Here is a 21473-nt window from a genome sequence, read left to right as displayed (position 1 = left end):
GGTGGCTGAAGCAGGACTGGGAAGATCATCTGACCAGAGACTTCAATGATATGATTGCAAAACTCCCAAAGGTAAGGAACAAGAGGCCTGTTTTGTAAATGAAAGGTCAATCGTCTTCATAAGTGGGCTGCATCAGGGTTGTCTCAAACTGGACAATATTATAAATTAGCTACTATAATCTTTGACTTTGTTTTTCTTACTCTTTCATTACTGCATTGTCTGTTTAGTCCTATTTCAGATCCATTGAGAGCCTTCCTGAGGTGTGCAGCAGAGGTCCTGAGGCGTCAAACGCAGTGGAAGAGGTGTGCAGTGACACAATGAAGATAGAGGCTGCTGGAAATCTTCTGAAAACTGGAAATGGCCTAAGCAAGGTGGTGCTCCTATCCACTGAGAGCCATCCTGAGGTGTGCATTAGAGTGCCTGAGGTGTTCGGTGGAAGTCCAGAGGTATGCAGAGGAGTGCCTGAAGTGTACAGTGGAGATCCTGAGGTGTGCGGTGAGATGCCTGAGGCGCCAAACGCAGTGGAAGAGGTGTCCAGTGACACAAAGACAGAGGCTGCTGAAGACCTTCAGGACACTGAAAATGTCCTTAGCAAGGTGGTGAACCCCAAAGGGTGTTTGAATGAGGACTGGGAAAATCAGCTGACCCGAGACTTCAATGATATGATTGCAAAACTCCCAAAGGTAAGGAACAAGAGGCCTGTTTCGTAAATGAAAGGTCAAGTGTCTTTGTAAGTGGGGTGTATCAGGGTTGTCTGAAACTGGACAATATTATAAATTAGCTACTATAATCTTTGACTTTGAATGTCTGTGGTATGTTTTGTGAAACAGCTAAAGGACATATGCGTTGTTCTTACTCTTTCACTGCTCTGCGTTGTCTGTTAAGTCCTATTTTGGATCCAACGAGAGCCTTCCTGAGGTGTGCAGCGGAGTGCCTGAGGTGTCGAACGCAGTGGAAGAGGTGCGCAGTGGCAAAAAGAAGCAGAAGAAACATGTCGTTCTACGATTCCTCCGACGTGTGTGGAAGTTATTCACATGCACCAACAGGCTCCCCAAAGAGGAGTGACTGAAGCACACACACAACTCCGGGCCACACTTTGCCTCAGCGACTGAATTTCTCCACCATCTCCCCCTTTCCTTCCAGCTGCCTATTTTTAATAATAAATATAAAGGGGATCTGAACCCCAACAAAAAAACTGTTTTCATTAGTGTTTTTCATATAACTTAGTATAGTATGAAGAATGCTTGAAATCATTTTTGTACTAATTCATTATCCAGACTATTAAGCTGTTTGAGAAGTACTTATTAAGTGCGTATTAATCACAGTATTACTGCATTACACACTAGTAAATATGTACAAAATCATTTGAGACACTTTGTAAGTTTGTGGTTGAATGGCTCTACTGTGGGCTATTTTCCTCATCAAAACCAAATCAAAACTTTATTTACATAGCACATTTCTTATAGATGATGCATTTCAAAGTGCTTAGCAAATCAAATAAAAATGAGACTAATTAAAATAGTAAAATGATAACAGTGGACATGAGACTAATGCATTAAAATACATTAAAATAAATAAGATATATACAATGGGATAAAATAGATAGGACTAAGCAAAAGTACGGCTTAAAAGTAGCTCTTCTAAATGTATACAGTTTCTGAGGCCCTCAGATCCTCCGGCAGGCTGTTCCAAAGGCCAGGACCATGGTGGCTGAAGGCAGCCTCACCAAACGTTTTGGTTCTCACCTTTGGAACAACTAAAAGACCCATGACAGAAGATCTGAGGTACCGACCAGGCACATACAGTATCTTAAAAGCATGTTAGACATGTATTCAGGTGCAGGGCCACATAGTGTGTTTAAAATCAATTATAAAACTACAGGCAACCAATGCAGGGACTTTAAAATAGGTGTTACAGTATGTTAAATAATATATCCTGACGACAGTTCAGTTATATTGGTATAATAGTGCCCTCCAGTGTTTCTGAGTAAAGGTTTAGATAAATTATACTTGTAGTGGTGGGGCTTTGACAAAGCTATTGGAAGTTGTTAGTATGTCTTCTAAGTCCGTTGTAGGTTGCATAAGGAGACAGTTCAAAGAGAATCCACAACTCAAAGGAGAATACTTTGAAAATGGTTCTCTGATCTGGCACTGATCAGAGAGAACTGTAATGAGGAACCCTGTTTTCACCTATCCAATGGTGTTGGATCAGAATTCTTGGCTGCCTGTCCAATTCAAACTCACAGTCATCATCTCATGAAACACGCGTTGACCAGTGTGTGAGATTGAAATATTTAACAGGTGCATGTGTCACAACTGTGCAGCATCAACACAGGAAGTGGTTTAGAGTCTATCGAACCTGTTTGGCTGGCAGGAAGTGCTGCTGGTTTAGACGGGAAACTGAGCCCAGCAGCCACTGAACACAAACAACCACATGTATCTGTGTCAGACGACCCACAGATGGTGATGATGTTCTATTAAATATCATTCAATAAATATTCTACATCTTGTTGTCGTTAATGTATGAACTTCAGGGTTGATCCGAATAGTTGATAGAACTGGTGAATGGGACAGGCCCCAAGACAGAGTTGTGAAATGGATGTCTCAGCTTCCCATTATTACTATAGCATCAGATCATATGTCTCAATCAATGTTTTACATTTTTTTTAAAAGAGGAAGGTGTGAAGAAATAAGAGCCGTCTGTGTAAAGGAAGGTACAGATGCAAACAATTCATATCTAGGCTAAATGAACAAATCAGAACAAAGCATGTATTTACATTTCATATACAAAGAAAGAGTAGGCAAGTGGGTAGAACATTTGAAGACGTCCCCTGTTCCTTTCTGGCGCTTTCAAAATGATTGAGCGAACTGACACACTTCCTGTGAGGTGGAGGACAACTTCAGACTTAACAACAGTTTTAGTTACCTAAACCATACACGTGAAGAGGTCCTGAGGATTTTATGAAGAGATGTCTTCCATGCAGCGGAGGAATTTAACAATACTCTGTTCAGGACAAGGGCCAGTAAGGCATTAAGAACATTACAGAGGGTGTGGGAGGATTTGAGAGAAAGTAAAAAGAGAACTCTTGGATAGGATGTCAAGGGGAAGAAGGGGAGAGGTGAGAGAGCAGAGAGACCAGTCAGAATACTATAATACATGAAAAAAAAAAACAGAGTTAGTGACACTGTGAAAGGAAGCAACCGTTGAGTGTGGGAGGTTGAGGGCGTGAAGACTCACAGCAAAGGAACTACACACGAAGCAGTCAGACAGATGTTGCCGGATGACATTTTGGAACACAGAAATAAAAAAAAGAATCAAGAAAGAAAAACAAGTGATGTCCAGATTATTAGTCATCCTAAGTGATTACATTTTGAGGGGACCTTAAGTAAGGAGGTAAAGACGATTTATTCCATTCTTGAAAACAGTGAGAGGAGCAAGCTAAAAAAAAGATACTCACAAAAACCAAGATGAAAATGGGCACAAACCAGGAGGCTGAATCTGAGCCAGAAGCTAAACCGATTGCAGAGGAGACGGGACCCACAGAGGAGGAGAAGGAGACACCTGCTGAGCATCCTCAAGACGCCCCTCCTCCTGAGGACGTCGACCCTCTCAACACCTACAAGTGGCACACTGGAGCCAAGGCAGCAACCCTTGACGGGACGAGAGGAGAGGGTGGAGCCACAGCATCAACAACAATAGAGAAGATGGAGAAGACCTCCACCACCAAATGGAGTAATAAGATGCAGAACTGGCGGAAAGCCCTGAGCGAGGATCCCGGAGAAAGAGCCTCAACCGTTGGACGAGGAGGGGAGACCCCCAGGCTGGAGAAGAACCCTACCTCCAGGAAGAACCCCTTCAGAAGGGTCCAGTCTGAGCCTCCAGGGTCGCTGTTCACTACCCAGTCCCCCTCCTCTTCAGCCCAGGCAACATCGGGACCGGGGGCAAGCGCAGAGGCACCGGAACCACCTCCCGGGGACACGCCACAGAAAGGGGGCGGAGGGGCACTGTTCAGGAAGTACATACGCACCGTCTCGCAGAAGCTCAAGAGGCCCCGGCTGCTGAGCAGAAACAGCACCCCGGCCCTTCTACAAGGTGAAGGCGCAGAATGCACACCATAAGCGGATTGCCTAGTTATCTGAATGCACACCTAGCGCCACACATGACAATACCATGCTCTTTCTTCTGTTTTTTAAGACGTCCTACATCGCTGTATGTCAACCATTTTGAGTACAGTTTTCAATTCTAGGTTTGAATTTGTATAGTTTAGTTAGTCTCTCGATTTTAGTGTAGTTTAGATTTTCCGTAATTTTTCCTTCAGTGAAATGCTGAAATCTGGTGTTGTATACATGGCATTTAGTGTGTGTCTAAGAACCCATGATGAGGTAGACATGGTTAGTAAGCATTTTACACTTTAAAGAAGCAAGTTTGCATAAAACCAAAAGCATTATACTCAACCATACAGTCAGAGACCATTTTGAGTGGACTTTTCAGTCAGTCTATTCGTCTTGGAGACTGGAATAAACCTGAAGATACAGATTAAAAAACCTACAGTACATTTACGTCATTTAGCAGACGCTCTTATCCAGAGCAACTTACAGTAGTGAATGCATACATTTCATGCATTTTTATTTATTTATTTATTTTTGTACTGGCCCCCCATGGGAATCGAACCCACAACCCTGGCGTTGCACACACCATGCTGGCGTTGCAAACACCATGCTCTACCAACTGAGCCAGAGGGAAGACTATGTGACAGTGGGTGATATGATTTAGGAGAAGTTAATATAGCCATACTTAGATTAGAAAACAAATTGACACAGGATGCGCGAGAGTTGTGGTTCGTCATCGATGGGGAGCGAGGAGGGGCGGAGAAGATAGCATCAAAACAACAACTACAAACTAGAAATGGGAGTGGCCATGTGCACTGTGTCAGATAACGACATCATGCCATAATTACTCCGAATGAAAAACATCCAGGTGCTAGCGTGTGCACTCAATTACCCCCCCCCCCCCCACCAGAATGACTAGTGCTGGTTCCCTTAGACTATACTGTAATTAGGAAAACTCAATTTCAGACACAGAGATAGAGTATTGTTAAAATAACTGTGTCCAATCACAGAGGCATGACTAGGGTTATCAAAATGAGTCAAATTAGTGGCATCTATTGTAGACCATGTCATACAACTGTAGTTAGTTGTGTCACACAGACAGTTCAAATAAAAAGGCCAGGATTTCAAGTGACTATTGGAGTGATTTGGTCCATCCCATTCTGTACTGATCTAGTGTGCTGTTGTCATGGTGTGTGTGTGTGTATAGATGCGGGTGGGAGTGGGCTTGCAGCTGCGTCCCTAGAGCTAGCCAGGCTGTCATGGGCCCCTCCCCAGGACGTCCCCGTTTGGGACATCAACAACTGTGTCCTGGAGGACGGACAGATCCTCATCACCCCGGAGGAAGAGGTACACGACACAGACCAACAACAACACTTAGCAATGCACTTCCATTATTAAACAATATGGAGTCAACACAACCTTGAAGCATCGCATTTAACAGTTAGTACTATTACTGGGAGCACTGCACTCTCAATGGAAACTCACACTTGACTGTATGAAGTTGATAGTCATGGTTTCTCTCTAGGTTATTATGTGAGTGTGCATCTCTTCTACTCCCTCTCTCAGCCAATGATGTGGACCCGGAACCGAGTCAGCAGCTGCCTGTCAAACCTCAGCATGCAGAACCTGGCAGATGTCAACATGGGTCAGTACTCCAATACTGCCTCATGATTTTAGACAGTAGGAGTGTTTCATATGAATAGGGTTCTTGGAACTGTGATCAATACCTTGATTTCTCTAATAGCTTTCCCAAACGTCAACATCAGAGACACAAAGGAGATACAACGGTGAAGTCCATTTTCCCATCAAAATGGTTGATCCTCAGAAATACAGACTGAGCAAGACTGAGTCAGGGATGTCTTTGCATGGATAACATCCATTCGGGAGCATCACAACCACTAGAGAGTCTAGCAGAGTAACGGTAGAGCAGGCACAGAGGAAATAGCTGACGTGATTATGCTTGCGAGTGGCTTTCAAATTGTTTCCTCAAACCTTTTGGGGGTAGATACCATCACATCTGTATGTTCCAGAAGACCAGTCAGGGCTGATTGAGAAGAAGCAGTGTCTGTAGCGTGGCTTCTCTCATTCATGTTACTTTTATTAGTATTAGCTTGTGGACTTAGTCTGGCTATATAATATTAGATATTGATTAGTTCTATGTGATGCCTACATTGGCGAGGCCCATTTGGTGAAGAGAGGAGAACCATGAGAGGTGAAACAGTGTTCACTCTTAAGTGTGATTAGGTGAAGCGGGTTCGACAGATCTCTCGCCCTCTCTCAATGATGGGATTTAGACGCTGGATTGCATGTGGAGGCACATTGGGTAAGCAAAGGATTAGATAGAAGTTCATTTGTACGGTCACAATTACTATTGATTCAGACAAATATTTTACTTGATTATGTCTATGAAAGGAGAATATCAACAAAGGTCCATTTTTAACGAATGCTCTGAAGAAAAGTGATGTACTGTATGATGGCTTTAGTTACTGCCGTAGGTAAATGTATTCTTTTAGCCAAAAAAGTGTCTCAATGGGCCTCCGGGGGTGGCGCAGTGGTCTAAGGCACTGCATCGCAGTGCTAGCTGTGCCACCAGAGATTCTGGGTTCGAGCCCAGGCTCTGTCGCACCTGGCCGTGACCAGGAGGTCCATGGGGCAATGTACAATTGGCCCAGCGTCGTCTGGGTTAGGGAGGGTTTGGCCGGCAGGGATATCCTTGTCTCATCGCGCACTAGCGACTCCTATGCGGGCCGGGCGCAGTGCACGCTGACACGGTCGCCAGGTGTACGGTGTTTCCTCTGACACATTGGTGCGGCTGGCTTCCGGGTTGGATGTGCATTGTGTCAAGAAGCAGTGCGGCTAGGTTAGGTTGGGTTGTTCCTTGCCCGAGTCTGTATGGGAGATGCAGTGATGAGACAAGACTGTAACTACCAATTGGGGAGAAAAAAGGGGTAATAAAAAAAAAGTGTCTCAATGTGTTGTTTTATTGACTTGGAGTGACAGCACGGCTGATTTTCTGCTCTGCAGTGGTACTCAGGGTTTTAGTAGTCTCTAAACTAAGTTAATCAATGTCTGAAATGAAGGCTGCACTTACAAGGTTCCTTCCACTAGATAAAAGCAATATCCGGTGTGACTGTCAGAACACTTATCAATGGTTGACTCATTCTGACACTGAGCCTAGTCATCCCTCAACCTTCTTACGTTAGACATTTCTTACTGTTGGAGAGACTTAAGCTAAAGTGGTTATCAATAGGATTTCAAAGACAGTGCATTAATGTTCCGTTATACAGTACATGTACTGTTCTAGATTAGTTATTCAAATTCAGTCTGAATAATCTTCAGCCTTGCGGCCTCATCCATTTGAGCAGTTATTTGTTCAGTCTTCAGAGGAAATGCAGAGAGGGGGAAATGACTACACTTCCCCTGGTGGTTTCAGAGGACTGCAATTTAGATTGGGGAGATTAGATCAACCACTGGTTGTCTCTCCACAATGGTTTCCAAATAAACAGGGAAATGTACACACATACAGTGAGGGAAAAAAGTATTTGATCCCCTGCTGATTTTGTACGATTGCCCACTGACAAAGAAAGGATCAGTCTATAATTTTTATGGTAGGTTTATTTGAACAGTGAGAGACAGAATAACAACAACAAAAAAACTGAAAAACGCATGTCAAAAATGTTATAAATTGATTTGCATTTTAATGAGGGAAATAAGTATTTGACCCCCTCTCAATCAGAAAGATTTCTGGCTCCCAGGTGTCTTTTAAACAGGTAACGAGCTGAGATTAGGAGCACACTCTTAAAGGGAGTGCTCCTAATCTCAATTTGTTACCTGTATAAAAGACACCTGTCCACAGAAGCAATCAATCAATCAATCAGATTCCAAACTCTTCACCATGGCCAAGACCAAAGAGCTCTCCAAGGATGTCAGGGACAAGATTGTAGACCTACACAAGGCTGGAATGGGCTACAAGACCATCGCCAAGCAGCTTGGTGAGAAGGTGACAACATTTGGTGCGATTATTCGCAAATGGAAGAAACACAAAAGAACTGTCAATCTCCCTCGGCCTGGGGTTCCATGCAAGATCTCACCTCGTGGAGTTGCAATGATCATGAGAATGGTGAGGAATCAGCCCAGAACGACACGGGAGGATCTTGTCAATGATCTCAAGGCAGCTGGGACCATAGTCACCAAGAAAACAATTGGTAACACACTACGCCGTGAAGGACTGAAATCCTGCAGCACCCGCAAGGTCCCCCTGCTCAAGAAAGTACATATACATGCCCGTCTGAAGTTTGCCAATGAACATCTGAATGATTCAGAGGACAACTGGGTGAAAGTGTTGTGGTCAGATGAGACCAAAAGGAAGCTCTTTGGCATCAACTCAACGTGTTTGGAGGAGGAGGAATGCTGTCTATGACCCCAAGAACACCATCCCCACCGTCAAACATGGAGGTGGAAACATTATGCTTTGGGGGTGTTTTTCTGCTACCGGGACAGGACAACTTCACCGCATCAAAGGGACGATGGATGGGGCCATGTACCGTCAAATCTTCGGTGAGAACCTCCTTCCCTCAGCCAGGGCATTGAAAATGGGTCGTGGATGGGTATTCCAGCATGACAATGACCCAAAACAAACGGCCAAGGCAACAAAGGAGTGGCTCAAGAAGAAGCACATTAAGGTCCTGGAGTGGCCTAGCCAGTCTCCAGACCTTAATCCCATAGAAAATCTGTGGAGGGAGCTGAAGGTTCGAGTTGCCAAACGTCAGCCTCGAAACCTTAATGACTTGGAGAACATCTGCAAAGAGGAGTGGGACAAAATCCCTCCTGAGATGTGTGTAAACCTGGTGGCCAACTACAAGAAACGTCTGACCTCTGTGATTGCCAACAAGGGTTTTGCCACCAAGTACTAAGTCATGTTTTGCAGAGGGGTCAAATACTTATTTCCCTCATTAAAATGCAAATCAATTTATAACATTTTTTACATGCATTTTTAAATTTTTAGTTGTTGTTATTCTCACTGTTCAAATAAACCTACCATTAAAATTATAGACTGATCATTTCTTTGTCAGTGGGCAAACGTACAAAATCAGCAGGGGATCAAATACTTTTTTCCCTCACTGTACATATGTAAGACGTGAGTGATATGTAACAAGATATACAGTATGTCTCCATATGAAGCAACAATAACAGAGACAACCCACAATGCCCACTTCCTGCCCGAGACGCTCTGATAAAATGTTGCCATTTTTTTCAAGGGAGGGGAGGGATCATGTCAAGCCAAAACTGTGTTTACATGTTTACATGCTAACTGTGTGTATCTCTTGGACCTACAGAATGCAGCCCCGACCACATGGCCCCCACTGGAGGCCCCAGACTGAAGGGCCAAGATGGAGGAGTGAGGGTGAGCACTACATACTCCACAGATAAAATACTGTTATTACATGATTCATAACAGCTCTGGATTTCCTGAGGATTCTGTATGACTCAGGGCCTGCTAATCAGTATGCCCCTGGAGATGAATTGAACCCATCTCTCCCTCCCCCCTCTTTAATTGTCTTCTTCCTGCCCTCTGTCTCAAGGGGCTGATCAAGCGGCGTTTCTATGGTGGAGCCATGCGAAAGAGCAATACCCAGTTAAACACCATTGGGTTGAACAAAGGGAGCAGGTATGTGGTCAGTCTCATAGTGCTCTTGGTGTGTAAGGCAGGCTGTTCCTCATTGACTCCTCTCGTCTCCTCCTCCCTGTCTGTTCAGCAGGCTCCATGGCTCACGGGAGTCCGTGTCCATCCCAGTCAGCGCTGCAGGAAACCTGGATCTGAGCGCAGACACCAGTACGGTCATCAGGCCTGTACACAGCTCCATCCTGGGGGAGAAGTACTGCTTTGAGGTAGAGCGGACCTTTGACCTGTAACACCTGCATTGCTTGCTGTTTGGGGTTTTAGGCTGGGTTTATGTACAGCATTTTGTGACATCAGCTGATGTAAGAAGGGCTTTATGAATAAATTTGATTGAAATTTGATTGAACATCTATACTCGTCCCATGTCTTAAAGTGATTTGACCAGGTTCATGTTAAATACTGCCCAATATCATCTTTGCTTCACTCTGTCCTGTCATGTATTGACTGCTGGCAATTTCCACCTTCATATTGATGTCCTAGGTGATAAACTCAGAGAACAACCACTGTTTTGGGTGCACCTCAGCTGCTGAGCGAGACCGCTGGATAGAGGACCTGAGACGGGCTGCTCAGCCCAATAAGGTAAAGAAACTATTTAAAAACATTCATCTTCAATACCAATTAAAGGAGAAGATTAATTTGGTTGTAAAAAATATTTTATTTCTTTATGTAAATGGAATGTTATAGAAGGATCCAGACACGTTTGCAATTGCACTTGTTTTTGAGAAAATGATCCCAAACAGCAAATAATTTCCTCATCCTAGTTGTATATTATGGGGGCCCGAAAAAAAAAACAAAGGCTTCAAAAACACCCAAATACGTCCTTTTAGAAACAGCAAATCTCTCAGTGTAGTGATGCAGGTCTTTAAATGTTGTACACATGAAATTGTCACTCCAAAGTTGATCCGCAACGTTATATTCCCTTTTGTGTGACTCAAGTGGTTTCTCCTATCCAGCTGTTCCATTCTTCATGTAGCCTGCTTCTACAGGTAACTGCCAACATAAATTGTCTTAATAGGGCGTTGGGCCACCACGAGCCGCCAGAACAGCTTCAATGCGCCTTGGCATAGATTCTACAAGTGTCTGGAACATGCTTTCAATATACAGTACTTTGTATCCCTCATAAGTGTTTTTACTTTATTTTGGCAGTTACTTATAGAATGGAGAGGAACCACTGGAGTCACAAAATGGAATATTACAAAAGAAATTGATATTTTTGTACAAAGGAAAACATATCCTTTAATGTATGCCACATTGCCATGATATCCTAGGAATCCATATCGTATACTCACTGATTGATGTTCTAACGTGTTCTGTCTCCGTTAGGACAACTGTGAGCGGACAGAGAACTCCCTCAGTCTATGGGTGAACGAGGCCAAGGACTTGCTCCCCAAGAGGCGATACTACTGCGAGCTGCACCTGGACGGCACCCTGTTCGCCCGCACCAGTAGCCGAGCCGTGGGCAAGTCTTCCCATCACTCCAGCTTGGTTGGTGATGGATCCTCTGGTGGGGTGCTCGGGGGCAGCGGCGGGGTGGTCGGAGGCTGCCAGCTGTTCTGGGGAGAGTTTTTTGAGCTGGACAACTTGCCGTCGGTCTCCCAGATCACCCTGCACCTCTTCCGCGATGAGGAGCCCAAGAAGAAGCGTCATTCCCGGGATGAGTCCACCCTGCATCCCCTTGGCAGTGTGGCCATATCCCTGGCCGACATCCGTGGAAGGGCCTTCCAGGAGAAGTGGCACCCGATTATTCCCTACAAGGCGTCTGGTGCCGGAGGGACGAAGGAGCAACTGGGGCCCCAAGCGTCGCTCCGTGTCAAGGCCCGCTTTCAGAACCTGCAGGTGCTGCCCATCGAGAGGTATAAGGAGTTTGCAGAGTTTGTGACAGTGGACTATGTGGGCATGTGCAGGAACCTGCAGCCACTGCTGTCAGTCAGGGAGAAGGAGGAACTAGCCGGGGCACTGGTCCACGTCTTGCAAAGCATTGGCAAGGCCAAGGTAAGCAAAACAAAGGGATGACCGCTGCTTCATGATAAGCATTTAAAGTAGACCTTTACAATAGTCAGCTAGTCATAACTTGCTAAAAGCGCTTATTCTGTGTGTTTATGTTCCAGGAGTTCCTTATCGAGTTGGGTAGTGCAGAGGTGGAGCGCCTTGGGGAGAAAGAGGCATTGATCTTCAGGGAGAACACGCTGGCCACCAAGGCCATTGATGAGTACATGAAGCTGGTGGGCCAGAAGTACCTCATCGACACCCTGGGTAAGGAATATCTGTGGAAGTACAATTTTTCGCCCTGGGTAACAGTGGATCTGTTTTAACACTTTTTTAGACCTTCCTCTTAGAAACTGTTATGGAAAACTGTGCCATTGCTCTTCTTACAGGGGACTTCATCACTCGACTGTATGCCTCAGTAGAGAGCTGTGAAGTAGACCCTCTCAAATGCCCCGCCTCTGAGCTGTCAAACAACCAGCGGCACCTGAAGGAGAGCTGTGAGGAGGCAGTGCAGAAAATCACTGAGATGCACGGGTGAGGGACAAATAGACCTGATGGGAAACAATATATAAAGATAGAAAATGGGGAGAGCAGTCTTAGCCAGAAGAATGCTATCAAATGAATGCTGATTCAGATTCACTCACAGGAAATACTAGGCTGCAATTGACCGCTCTTGCCACCGTTTACCTCACAGGTCTTTCCCTGAAGAGCTGAACAGGATCTTCTCCAGCTGGGTGGAGCTGTGCGAGAAGCAGGGACGACCTGAAATTGGCCAGCGCCTCATCTCTGCCTCGCTATTCCTCCGTTTTCTGTGTCCCGCCATCCTCAGCCCCTCCCTGTTTGGTCTGACACAGCCCTATCCAGAGCCGGCCACCCTGCGCACCCTCACCTTCACCGCCAAGGTCATCCAGAACCTGGCCAACTTCACCCTGTGAGTGCGTGGGGCTTCATCTCTGTCTGCACCCCATCATAATTCATCCATGTATCCATGGATACCAACCTTAGAGATGAGCTACTAGATACATTACATAATATACCCACAAAACATCTGACACAATGATGGAAATATTAAAGTTGACACTCATTTTAATTCTTCAAACTTTGTGGTCCAAGTCAAGAATTTTTGTAAAAAAATGTATTTCACCTTTATTTAACCAGGTAAGCTAGTTGAGAACAAGTTCTCATTTACAACTTCGACCTGGCCAAGATAAAGCAAAGCAGTGCGACAGAAACAACAACACAGAGTTACACATGGAATAAACAAGCGTACAGTCAATAACACAATAGAAAAGAATTAAGTCTATATACAGTGTGTGCAAATGGCATGAGGTAAGGCAATAAATAGGCCACAGTAGCAAAGTAATTACAATTTAGCAGATTAACACTGGAGTGATAGATGAGCAGATGATGGTGTGTAAGTAGTGATACTGGTGTGCAAAAGCGCAGCAAAGTAAATAAAAACAATATGGGGATGAGGTAGGTAGATTGGGTGGGCTATTTACAGATGGACTATGTACAGCTGCAGCGATCGGTTAGCTGCTCAGATAGCTGATGTTTAAAGTTAGTGAGGGAAATGTAAGTCTTCAACTTCAACGATTTTTGCAATTCGTTTAAGTCACTGGCAGCAGAGAACTGGAAGAAAAGGCGGCCAAAGTAGGTGTTGGCTTTGGGAATGACCAGTGAGATATACCTGCTGGAGTGGGTGCTAAGGGTGGGTGTTGTTATCGTGACCAGTGAGCTGAGATAAGGCGGAGCTTTACCTAGCATAGACTTATAGATGACCTGGAGCCAGTGGGTCTGGCGACGAATATGTAGCGAGGGCCAGCTGACTAGAGCATACAGGTCGCAGTGGTGGGTGGTATAAGGCGCTTTGTTAACAAAACGGATGGCACTGTGATAGACTACATCCAATTTGCTGAGTAGAGTATTGGAAGCTATTTTGTAGATGACATCGCCGAAGTTGAGGATTGGTAGGATAGTCAGTTTTACTAGGGTAAGTTTGGCGGCGTGAGTGAAGGAGGCTTTGTTGCGAAATAGAAAGCTAGATTCTAGATTTGATTTTGGATTGGAGATGTTTGATATGAGTCTGGAAGGAGAGTTTACAGTCTAGCCAGACACCTAGGTACTTGTAGTTGTCCACGTATTCTAGGTCAGAACCGTCCAGAGTAGTGATGCTAGTCGGGCGGGTGCGGGCAGCGAACGGTTGAAAAGCATGCATTTGGTTTTGCTAGCGTTTAAGAGCAGTTGGAGGCCACAGAAGGAGTGTTGTATGGCATTGAAGCTTGTTTGGAGGTTAGTTAACACAGTGTCCAAAGAAGGGCCAGATGTATACAGAATGGTGTCGTCTGCGTAGAGGTGGATCAGGGAATCACTCGCAGCAAGAGCGACATCGTTGATATATACAGAGAAAAGAGTCGGTCCGAGAATTGAACCCTGTGGTACCCCCATAGAGACTGCCAGAGGTCCGGACAACAGGCCCTCCGATTTTACACACTGAACTCTGTCTGCGAAGTAGTTGGTGAACCAGGCGAGGTAGTCATTTGAGAAACCAAGGCTATTGAGTCTCCCGATAAGAATAAACATCTTCTCTCCATATTCCCAAACCAGGCGTTCCCTCCTCCAACACTAACCCATTCCCCATCCTCTTCCATTAACAGGTTTGGTGAGAAGGAGGAGTACATGCTGTTCATGAATGACTTCCTGCAGCAGCACTGGGAGAGGATGAGGTGCTTCCTTCAGACAGTGTCCAGCCCAGACATAGAGATCCCAATGACATCCTTCGATGGCTATGTTGACTTGCCTCTGCGTCTAGCTGTCCTACACAGCCTGCTGGTCGACATAATTTCCCCAATGAAGCAGGTAGGCATAAATCAACTGAATCAAAGGCAAGTGTTATGCTATGACATTCTTGTACTCCTGCTACCAGTCACTTTTCAGCCCTGTTTACATGTATATCCGCCTATCGCGCCTACACTGACACTCTTGCTGTAACGAAGACGCAGGGAGTTAGGAAACAAGTGCAGTGTGAGTTTAATGATAACAAAACATGGAACAAGAAGCATCTAACAAGGAAATATAAACCATACTACCTGATGACTGACAGAAAGAGTGCTAGATAAATGGTAAGTAATCAAGGTAGTAATGAAGTCCAGGTGTGACTGACAACGCTGGCCAGGGTGACGGCCCCAAGGGCGAGGAGCGGGCTCATCCAGAAGGTGAGACTGTACTCCGCAGAGGTCTGGGCACCTTGCAGGAGTTGGAGTAGTTACCCTCCGGTGGATGGTCGAAGACCGCCCTTAACAGAGCCATGAACCCCTCGTAGGAACCCAGCTCCTCCTCTCCTCTCTCCCTGATGGCCATAGCCCACTCCAACGCCCGCCCAGTCAGCAGAGAAGTGACCGTGGCAACCTTGGACCTCTCAGTGGTAGGGGCTCCCGTCTGATGAGCGAAATAGAGGGAGCACTGGAGTAGGAAACCATGGCATTTGGATGGCATCCCATCTTATTTGTCCAGGAGGGACAGTTGGGCATAGCTATCCTGAGCAGACTGCTGGGTAGCCTGGGAGACTGGCTTGCCAGGATGAATCATGGTAGAAGGCCCTCCGTTATTTGAAAGTGAATCCTCTCGGGTGGTGTTGAGGTGGTGGAGGACTCGGAGGACCATAGTTCACCCAGTTGCGCCAGCTGATCATGGTGTTGATGGAGTACAAAACAAGAGAAGAGAAGCGTCTAACAAGGAAACATAAACAATACTACTTGATGACTGACATAAACAGAGTGTTAGATAAATGGTAAGTAATCAAGGTAGTAATGAAGGGGCGCAGGTGTGCGTAATGATGGGCAGCCAGGACCGGTGGTTAGTAAACCAGCGATGTCGAGCACGGAATGGGGGAGAGGGAGTAGACCTGACACTTGCGTGCACACACACACACGCACACCCACCCACCCACCTCCACTTATGCTGCTGCCACTGTTTACTATTATTATTTATCCTGCTACCAGTCACATTCTCATAATCCCTGCCTATAAGTACATATCTACCTCAAATACTCCAGTATCACTGCACATTGTAAAATCTCTTATTTTATCAGTTGTACTATAGTTTCTACCAGCATGCCATGTGTTCCACCAGAGGAAGAAAAAAAAAATACTCGAGACCCCCTTTACTCCACACTCAGAGACGCGTACAAAGCTATCCCTTACTCTCAATTTTGCAAATCTGACAATAATTATATCCTCCTGATTCCTGCTTAAAAGCAACAACTCAAGCAGAAAGTATCAGTGACTCGCTCAATACAGAAGTGGTCAGATGATGCGGATGCTAAGCAACAGGACTGTTTTGCTAGCACAGACTGGAATATGTTTTGGGATTCATCTGATGGCATTGTGGAGTATACCACATCAGTCACTGGCTGACGGTTGTCGGATATGGCAGGGCTTGCAAACTACAAAGGGAAACCCAGCCGTGAGCTGCCCAGTGACGCGAGCCTACCAGACGAGCTAAATGTCTTCTGTGCTCACTTCAAAGCTAGCAACACTGACCATGTTCCAGACGACTGTGTCACACCTTCTCCGTAGTGAATGTCGTTAAGACCTTAAAACAGGTCAACATTCACAAGGCCGCAGGGCCAGACGGATTACAAGAATGCGTTTTCAGAGCATGCGCTGACAAACTGGCAAGTGTTTTCACTGGCATTTTCAACCTCTCCCTGACCAAGTCTGTAATATATACATGTTTCAAGCAGACCACCATAGTCCCTGTTCCCAAGAACGCCAAGGTAACCTACCTAAATGACTACCGCTCCGTAGTACTCACGTCTGTAGCTATGGTGTTTTAAAAAGCGTTCAACACCATAGTGCCCTCAAAGCTCATGATTAAGCTAAGCACCCTGGGACTAAACACATCCCTCTGCAACTGGATCCTGGACTTCCTGACAGGCCACCTGTCAGGAAGGGTAGGCAACAACACATCTGCCACGCTGATCCTCAACACGCAAGCTCCTCAGGAATGGGTGCTTAGTCCCCTCATGTACTCCCTGTTCACACACGACTGCATGGGCACGCACACACACACACACACACACACACACACACACACACACACACACACACACACACACACACACACACACCACACACACACACACACACACACACACACACACACACACACAATCATTAAGATTGCTGACAAGACAACGGTGGTAGGCCTGATCTCCGAAAATGATGAGACAGCCTATAGGGAGGAGGTTAGAGACCTGGCTGTGTGTTGCCAGGACAACAACCTCTCCCTCAACGTGATCAAGACAAAGGAGCTGATCGTGGACTACAGGAAAAGGAGGGCCAAGAACAACCCCATTCACACCGACGGGGCTGTAGTGAAGCAGTTTGTAAGCTATCATGGTCCAAGCACACCAAGACAGTCGTGAAGAGGGCACGACAAAGCCTATTCCCCCTCAGGAGACGAAAAGATTTGGCATGGGTCCTCAGATCCTCAAAAAGTTCTACAGCTGCACCATTGAGAGCATCCTGACTGGTTGCATCACCGCTTGGTATGGCAACTGATCGTCATCCGACAGCAAGGTGCTACATAGGGTAGAGTGTACAGCCCAGTGCATCACTGGGGCCAAGCTTCCTGCCATCCAGGACCTAAAAACTGTCAAAGACTCCAGCCACCCAAGTCATAGACTGTGCTCTCTGCTACTGCACGGCAACTCTAGGTCTAAAAGGCCCCTTCACAGCTTCTACCCCCAAGCCATAAGACTGCTAAACAGTTAATCAAATAACTACTCTGACTATTTGCATTGACCCCCTTTTTTACGCTGCTGCTACGCGCAGTTTATTATCTATGCATTGTCACTTTACCCCTACTTACATGTACATTAGCTCAGCCTGTACACCCGCACATTTACTCTGTACCGGTACCCCCTGGATAAAGCCTCGTCATTGTTATTTTATTGTGTTACTTTTTATTTTTATTATTTTTGTAGCAAATATTTCCTTACTCACTTAAAAACTATTGTTGGTTAAGGGCTTGTAAGTAATGTAAGGATCTATGTATAGCTGGTGCAGAGGAGTCAGGCACAGGACAGCAGAGATGAGTAAATAAAAGTAACTTTACTCAAAGTCATCAACATACAAGAGAATACCAAGCCCACAATACAACAAACACTCACAACCAAACATGGGGAACAGATAAATAATAAACAGGTAATTGGGTGGGTGAAACCAGTTGTGTAAGACATAGGCAAAACAAATGGAAAATGAAAATTGGATTGGCGGTGGCTAGAAGGCCGGTGACGTTAACCGCTGCCCGAACAAGGAGAGGGACCGACTTCGGCGGAAGTCGTGACATCTACACCTGTTGTATTTGGAGCATGTGACAAATACAGTTTGATTTGATATTGAATACTGCAGTGTTGGGTAGTGCTTGCAAAATAAGCATTTCGCTGTATGTGACAAATGTGACAAACAAAACTTTAAACGAAGCTGAAACCTCCCATGGTAAGGTTTAGTGGTAGCTAACATGCTGTTCGTTCATATTTCTTCCTCAGGACACCATAGACAAATTGCACCCACTGCCTTCAATCCTGAACCAGATTACAGAATCTCTGGGCCCAGATGCTCTACAGATTACTGTTAGCAGGTGAGGTTGCCGAGTGCACTTCTGCATGTGCACCCTATGTGTATTGCACATAAGCATTTTTGTAGACCTACTTGTGTGCGTACATAGTTTCACAATCTTTTTTACGTCTCGCTTTATTGTCGTGATTTTTATTTTTCACAACAGCAACATTGGTCATTCCAAGCCGACCTACGTGCCCCCTAAAGACGTGGGCAAGTACAGCCCTCTGCACAACTCCCTGCTCCAGCTGCCTGTGGATGGGAAGGGCGGCCAGCGGAAAGAAAGCTTTCAGGGGGTCAAGCGAGACAGGATGAGTGCCAGAGAGAGGAAGCCAGTATCCAGGACCCAGAGTGCTCCGCACAGACCGCCGGGGATCCCTAAACAGCAACTGAGGAGACAGAGCAGCACTGAAAATCTGCCACTGGAGGACCAAGAGGCAGAGCAGGAAGCCAACCCTCCACTTGATATTTCATCACCACAGAACGTGAGTTTGGAAATCTTGGCCATATGGTTTCAATTGTCAACATTCAGACATTCTATTTTATGTTGACATTATCCTCTTGAAGTACATGGTTCATAGTCATAACCTTGCATTGCCATGTGGTTGTTCTGTTGAGAGTCGATGGGTGGGAGGAGTAATTGAATCTCATGAAAGCATCCCCTCTTCTTGTGTCAGAGCGATAGTGTAAAGGCTCCTCCTGCTCCAGTGCCTTGGATCAAAGTGTCCCAGAACAAGGAGACATACGAGAGGAAGGTAGAGAATGAAGAGATCAGCCTACTGGACAGGGTGGGTTCACCTTCATATTATTTATCATCCAGTAATGCTGCTCCTTCCTCTTTCGCATTGATTACTTCAGCTCATCAAAGAAATACTGCAATGATGAAATTGCTTGATCGCCATGATGTTGATTTGTGATTTAACCAGTATGCACAGGAGCTGTCGGAGCTCCGCCTGGGGGTGGAGCAGGTGACAGAGCGCGAGTTGGAGATGGCCAAGCGGCTGGAGGACTTCATTGTCCAAAGTCAAGATCAGAATGCAGTCTTGTCGGCTGAGGTTAACGAACTGCGTGATCTTCTGGCTGTCCGTGAGGAACAGCTCGCCAGCGCCACTTTCAGGTGAGACAGTGGAGTAGGAGGGACAGATCGAAATGTCATAAAATTACATTCACAACCTTTCAAATGAATGAGAGTTTATTTGGTTTGAAGATGAACTAAAATGCAATTGTTAATCGGCGTCATAGGCTGGGGGTTATCGAGGAGGAGAGGGAGGAGGATGAGAGGAAGCTGAACGTCGCCGTGGCAGCAGCTGAGCGAATGAACGTACTGGTAAGACTGGAGATATCTACCACAATCATTAAGATAAAGATGAGTCATGACGAGTGTTTAGGCTACATATTAATTTTCATTTCTCTTACCTGGTAACATGACTTGAAAAACAAAACTAAATGTAGCCGTTTGTTGCTGTGTGTTCTCAGGAGGAGCAGTTTGCAGACCTGCTGAAGGACAGGCACCAGCTCAGTGGAGACTACACCGGTGACCAGAGCAACACACAGTACCCTGGGATCGGGGCCAATCATGTCAACAGCATCTGAAGTCAGGCTGGCAGCACAGAGTTGTAATATAGACATATGCCTAGCTTAGTCCCCATAGCTTTCACGTTCTTCCAAATACAAAACCCCCCAGAATTATGTTGTTTTGCCTGAAGGGTGGCTTACTTTCAGAAATTCAGACACTGTATGATGATTTTCTCATGATAAAACTGAGTAAATATATGCATGAATCTTAACCTGTGAACTAAAAAGTCATAGGTATGCTAAACATGTTTAACATTGCACTTACTGTGTACACTGTACTTGAAATATTTGTGGAACATTAGTTGATTTGACAGGAACAGACTGATCTAATTTGAGTGTAGAAACCTAAACATCAATAATAGCCTACGGCAAGAACAATTTCCCTCTGCAGTTTAACAAAATGAATGTAAGGATACCACACCTCGATATGTAATTAAATACATCGTTGTCCTCTTTTGATTCGCCACTTCTTAGAATGTTGACCATTTTCCATCCATTTTGAATGCAGATTTACAATTTCTGTGAACTTAATTAAAAACTCGAATAAACAATGTACCATTCAGTGTTTGTGTGAACTTGTGTTGTGTGTGACAATGTGGTCTACGTGGTAAGAATTACTAAATTACTGTTGCTAAATAACAAAATAAACTGATGAGAATGTCCATGTAAGGAGTCAGAGAATAGTTCAATTGGTTTATTGGAGAGTATGTGCAGGTATACGCCGTATACCCACTTTTATACGGGCATTGTGTATACTCACTTCTTAATCCCCACTGATGCGTATCAAAGTAGTGTAGTGGAGGTATACGCTGTATCTATTAATAAGGCTGATGAAACAGATCAGAATGTCTAAATTAAAATGTTGATATAGTATTATTTCTTCACATTTTAAGCGCAGCAATGTACACCTGGCAGTAGGCATACGGACAAATGTTCCAAAATGCAATTTGCGGGAAAACGCGTTCTAAAATCGCACCGCACCTGTAAGCGGTGTCATGGACAGAGACGAAATATATGTTCGAAATTTATGAAGAAAAGGGTTCTAAAGATGCAACAACTATCATGGGTTGCTAATATGACTAGGATAATGTCTTTTGCCACTAGACAATTAAATAAAGTTCATTTGAAAAACCAATAGAACAGGAGACTGCATATGAGGAAGTCTTAAATTAAGTCTAACCATGTTTCTATGGTGGGATTTTGGCTATAGGCTACTTTGAAGCAAGTTAAGACATGCCTCTTAATATGAAGTAAAATGTCCAGGTTTCAAACAATTAAGGAACAGGAAAAATATAGCGATGCTAATGATAGGCCTAACCGTCTTCTGGTAAAGAGCTCTTCTGTTGAATCTGACAATTAATCTTGATGGTTGTACAGTCGCCTCAAATAAAACTGTGAAGGACCTCGGCGTTACTCTGGGTCCTGATCTCTCTTTTGACGAACAAATCAACACTGTTTCAAGGACAGCTTTTTTCCATCTACATAACATTGCAAAAATCC

General features: G+C 45.0%; 1 protein-coding gene and 1 long non-coding RNA gene across 5 annotated transcripts; one reads left to right on the top strand and one right to left on the bottom strand.

Moving 5' to 3' along the window:
- Nucleotides 1–1374: 1374 nt before the first annotated feature.
- On the bottom strand, nt 1375–4012 carry LOC123729823 (uncharacterized). The gene is made up of 2 exons (XR_006761487.2): nt 3839–4012; nt 1375–3650 (listed from the first exon to the last, which is right to left on the bottom strand). It is a non-coding gene; the product is annotated as an uncharacterized LOC123729823 (long non-coding RNA).
- Nucleotides 3468–20535, top strand: LOC106588395 (ras GTPase-activating protein nGAP). 4 transcript variants are annotated; one of them, XM_045706015.2, is made up of 18 exons: nt 3468–4092; nt 5317–5456; nt 5676–5754; nt 9446–9513; nt 9692–9777; nt 9869–9998; nt 10270–10368; nt 11113–11781; nt 11898–12042; nt 12165–12309; nt 12470–12706; nt 14433–14634; nt 18329–18420; nt 18565–18883; nt 19076–19186; nt 19325–19515; nt 19641–19725; nt 19875–20535. In XM_045706015.2, exons 1-18 carry the CDS (start codon nt 3468–3470, stop codon nt 19989–19991), a joined length of 3540 nt encoding a protein of 1179 aa, XP_045561971.1. In that variant the 3' UTR covers nt 19992–20535. The 4 variants fall into 4 exon arrangements, with proteins under 4 accessions (XP_045561971.1, XP_014032795.1, XP_014032815.1 ...); XM_014177320.3 differs by having other exon boundaries at nt 9866–9998; XM_014177340.3 differs by lacking the exons at nt 3468–4092; nt 5317–5456; nt 5676–5754 and adding an exon at nt 6119–6432.
- The last annotated feature ends 938 nt before the right edge of the window (nt 20536–21473 follow it).

This window comes from Salmo salar, chromosome 02 (assembly GCF_965601325.2).
Source record: "Salmo salar chromosome 02, fSalSal1, whole genome shotgun sequence".
NCBI classification, from domain to species: domain Eukaryota; kingdom Metazoa; phylum Chordata; class Actinopteri; order Salmoniformes; family Salmonidae; genus Salmo; species Salmo salar.
Note: the sequence above shows the minus strand (reverse complement) of the source record. Positions and strands in the feature narration are given on the sequence as shown.

Excerpts from the sequence above, each read along its gene's own strand:
- LOC106588395 (XM_014177320.3), top strand. The coding sequence starts at position 3,468 with ATGAAAATGGGCACAAACCAGGAGGCTGAATCTGAGCCAGAAGCTAAA. Across the intron at positions 9,514-9,691 it reads GCCAAGATGGAGGAGTGAGG|GGGCTGATCAAGCGGCGTTT; the intron begins GTGAGCACTACA and ends CTCTGTCTCAAG. Across the intron at positions 12,707-14,432 it reads AACCTGGCCAACTTCACCCT|GTTTGGTGAGAAGGAGGAGT; the intron begins GTGAGTGCGTGG and ends TTCCATTAACAG.